General features: G+C 43.8%; 1 protein-coding gene across 1 annotated transcript; it reads right to left on the bottom strand.

The window, feature by feature from the left end:
- Nucleotides 1-2,085: 2,085 nt before the first annotated feature.
- Nucleotides 2,086-4,392, bottom strand: LOC127744563 (uncharacterized tatC-like protein ymf16). Its single transcript, XM_052256670.1, has one exon. It carries the CDS (start codon nt 3,348-3,350, stop codon nt 2,601-2,603), a length of 750 nt encoding a protein of 249 aa, XP_052112630.1. The 5' UTR covers nt 3,351-4,392; the 3' UTR covers nt 2,086-2,600.
- Between the last annotated feature and the right edge of the window lie 6 nt (nt 4,393-4,398).

The following is a 4,398-nucleotide window of genomic DNA, read 5'->3' as shown; positions in this document are numbered from 1 at the left end:
AGGTTTTCCTCGTCAAAGTACGCCCAAAGACTTATCATAAATTCCATTAAGCAGAGACCCTTTTTTCTGTGAGGGGTCGTAGGCTAGTCTTTCAGTAATTTCCGAGGAGTCAATTCTAAGAGTTCTCTATTGGTTCACGAACACGACCCGGCAATCGTGGACCCTTCCTCTAGTTAGTGACTTGGCTCCCTTCCTTCTAGTCACTGCTAGTAGGATAACATCTATTAATCCCTTCTCTTCCTTCTACTTTTGCTTTCTTTCTGTCTTCTGATTGTTGGTTCATAAAGGGCTACTATAAGACAGCTCTGCATTCCTTCGAGGCAATCGTAGCCAAGCTCTGAGACTATTCAAGCTAGTGTGGTAACGATATTGAGGAGGATACCTAGCTAGTCTTGAACCAGAGCAGGGAAGTGAAGCCCTCGATTAGCTAAGCAAATAGCTAGCTATATATGTCTTGGCCTCGGGAAAAGACTTCCATCTACCAATCAGCGGACCGGAACTCCCAGGCTCTGTATTTAGCAACCTCAGAATCGACTATGTGTTTTCCGGGTGAATCATTTAGAGTTCCTGGGGAAGAGGTGTAATATCCCTTTAACCTGGGAGTGGCTCAAAGCCTTTTGTAGACAGGAGGGCATCATCTAGGTTGGAAGTCTCCATTCATTGTTAGAGCTGTTGGAGAGCTTTAGAGCTCAAGGTTCGTCAAAGTCTTATGGTCTTCCATCGGGACTAGTTCCGGGGTGGAAGTGACTCTACCGAACCCTTAACCTCGGTACAAGAAAGAAAGGGAACCATCACTCTCATAGGAGTAAGGGCAAGGGAATCATCAATCCAAAAAGGAAAGGCGAAATCCAGTTTTCTTTTGTCCTACTTTTATGAGAAATTAGATGGGGATTCCAATAGAAGCCCTTCCTTTTCTGTCTCTTTGTGACTGTGAATTGAATGAATAAACGGATGAGTTCGATTCAAGCATCCGAACAAGAATGCCAACTGGGTTCAGATACCCCAAAGCCACAAGAAGACACTTAGGATTTTTTCTATCCCGGAGGAGGGGTCTCATTCGACTAAAAAGTCTTTATCGTACAGATTCATTTCGATCGATTCTTCCCTTTTAGATATGGAGAAGTGAAATAGAAATATTTATTAGTTATTACACGATGCATTCCTCTGGAAACATGTGAATTCAGCTTTCCCTCTCCGTTGAATGAACTAACTACGGGCTGCATTTGTCTCCCGAGCCAGAAAGCCAGACAAAATGAGGGGTCGGGTCGATGGAATATCCCTGCTGTTTCAGGAAGCGACCAGTGCGTAACAAAGGGCTTTCTTCTTGACAGGGTTGGATTCAGTCTAGGGTTCATCATGAAATCTGAAAAAGGGGTCCTTACCTCAGATGTTTCGAAGGTGTTGGGTACATCGGGAGACTGATCCTTCTACTTTTGCTGCAGCTGTTGTAATTGAATCATCATAAGCTGGACATTCAGAAAAATAGGTAGCTCTTGTGTGAAAGAATAAGCTTCTATTACTTTCATCTCTGGCTATTGAGCCAAGTGGAAGTAACTCTTACTGTTATAGAATCTGCTCTTACTGGTCTCCTAACCGGTGCTAGTGAAAGCAAATAACATAGTAAAAAAAGAAGAGAATGTCCTGAGAGAAGGAAGACTAGATAAATATCGTTTTTTGGTAGCATCCGATTTGTAACTACTCGTATTAGCTCACCCAGTAATAAGTGCTTAAAACAAAGCTCTGCCCTTTGGCACGATCATAGACGCAAGCAATCTAGCAAGTTCGAACGAAGACGATAGAGGGGATCCGCAAGGATCGTTACGAGCGATTAGGACCCATACCAATAGACTTAGACTCCCTCTTCCCCTATTCCTGAACCCCATAATTAGACTCACGAGCCAGGTGGCGGGAGAAAGCATTTTTAGAAAAGAGACCCAGGCCGGCCTTTTATTCCCGATTCGCTAAACAAGAGATCAATTAACTAAGCGGGCAGGTAAAAGGAATAACGAGCAATCTTCGCCACATCGCGTATAATGGGAGTCGAACCCACTACATAGGTTTCTTCCTTGTTTTACGCTTGAACCCCAACTTCAAAAGGCATTTTCGGGGACTAGCCTCCTTCCTTTTCCTTGCTCATACTACCAGTAAAGGAACTACGGATTCCGAGTGTAATGGCTAAAAATGGCTTTGCTCGTTATTGGATTACTGAAATGAAATAGTGAATGCGAGAACCATTTGCGAGGGGCCCCCCTCACCACTCCCCTCCTCACTTATCACGGAAGCAACCCAACCAAGGAGAACTCACCATGACAAAGGCCCGCCTTCCCTTTATACATACTAGTTTTACCCAACAGAGAAACAAAAATAATTGTCCTTCAATCCGGCCATGGCCGCCATTTTGCGGCCTCCTCCTCGATCCGGAAGCATAACAGGCTCCCCGGATTCTGGAGCTCGTGCATAAAGTTAATTATAAATTGTATTTTTTAATTCTCCCCCTCTATATCGTCGACATAAAACGCATAGTGTTTGGCTGCGTCCTTAAATGCTTCGCAGCTTCGGGGGGGGCTACTCTTCTTTTTTGTCAATTGAGCCGCTTTCCCTCATTCCACTCGTCCAGCCTCTTCACGAACTTGTACAATCGATGCCACAAAGATAGTCAACTCTATTATCGAAGAAATAAGGAAATGGGCGACGATTTGGCACCAGATATCTGGAGGTGTGGAAAGAGCAGCGGTGAGAAGCGGAAAAACCATCAAAAAACGACGATTGTTCGTGAAGGTTTCCACAGAAAGACCCCTTGGTTCTGGCAAACAGATCACAATTACAGGTACCTGAGAGCATACCGATGGAATGAACGAAATCTGAACAGTTAGCATAATATGGTCATAGATCTTAGGTTGTAACTTGATCATGAGCGAATTTGTTGATGTTGCACCCACGAAGTATAAAAAGTACCAAACATTGGGAACTACCCGGGGAAGAGTTAGGAACAGGAACAAGGAGAAGCGAGAACCACTTAAATAGAGGAATCGATTGTATTTCCTCCTTTGTTCCCCATGGCAACTGGGGATCAAAAAGCACCAAATTTGATGACTTATTAAGGGAAAGACGAAGTAAGAACATGCTATTGAAGACGTTGCAACATATGTCGGGGAGGCCTCCGTTGATTGTGTACAAACAAAATACGAGTCCAAAGACAGGGTAAGAAAGGGTTTAGCTAATGGAGATATTAACTCTTCCGGGAACCAGTAACGCGTAAACCATGTCAAACCAAGACCGATCAATATCCGAACGGAACGGATTCGAACTTCTCCTAAAATAGTTTCCGATGCGAAATGAAAATCATACATAGGATATAGATGAGTAATTCAAAGGATAAAAAGAAAGATAGAAGAACTTATTAGATTAGATCTTTTTTTTTTTTTTTCCATGTAGCCCCTTATCTCGCGCCATATTGGACTTTTTTGGTTGCCTATACACTCGCGGACTCGTTGAATATGCCGTAACCGCTGTTGATTAGACGTGAAGCGGTTTAGATCGGCAAAGTAGGCATCAATGCCTCTGGCAATATCCGCTTCTTCTTTGATGTTTAGATTTAGGTGTCCTTCCTTATCCTTATCCTTATATAAGGACAAAGTCTTTGTTACAATAGCGGAAATTCTGCTTTCGCAGAGATTGAAATGCCGCTCCGTTAACCGCCACTCCTTGGACGAGAGAAGGTCTTGCCATTGCTTTCGTTCCGCAATTTCCACAGCCGTCCAAATCTCATTTTGGGAGACCTCCCTCCCCTTCGACCACCGAAGTTCCTTCCCCTTATTATAGAAAGTGGATTGGATTCCCGGGAACCTGCGGTAGCGTCCTTTGCCCCGCGCTCGCCGAAATGTCGTGAAATCCTTGTAAAAAGGGTTCGACCGCCATGCCCCATACCATAGGGAAGTTCATCTAACATCTCGAATTTCTCCATTCTCGTCATGCCATGCTTTTTCATTCACTTCTTTTCTTCGTCGCTTCTTCCCCTCGTTCCCTTTCTCTTGGACATCTCACTTGAAATGCAATCAATGCATTCATTCTTTTCGATCTTATACTCAGATAGACTGAACACTCCCCCAATTTTCATGAATAAAGAAAGGGATAAACAACGACATCTGTGAACTCGGGTAGGCTTAGTTAGGGCATACCTCTGCCCTAAGCTAACAGCTTTCTTCTCTTATGTATGTAATAGTTGGATGAAAAGATCGCTCCTATCCTAAATGCAGCCGTGATCAACTATACTAAACGATTGATTCCACCCACTTTCAGCTATATCAACAAGGGATCCATCCCTTTAGTCACGGTTGGGCACTCAGTACTGGGCACAACAAAACTCAGGCCATTTTTCTATGGACTACGCTCTTTCCC

This window comes from Arachis duranensis, unplaced genomic scaffold (genome assembly GCF_000817695.3).
Source record: "Arachis duranensis cultivar V14167 unplaced genomic scaffold, aradu.V14167.gnm2.J7QH unplaced_Scaffold_60483, whole genome shotgun sequence".
Classification (NCBI taxonomy): domain Eukaryota; kingdom Viridiplantae; phylum Streptophyta; class Magnoliopsida; order Fabales; family Fabaceae; genus Arachis; species Arachis duranensis.
Note: the sequence above shows the minus strand (reverse complement) of the source record. Positions and strands in the feature narration are given on the sequence as shown.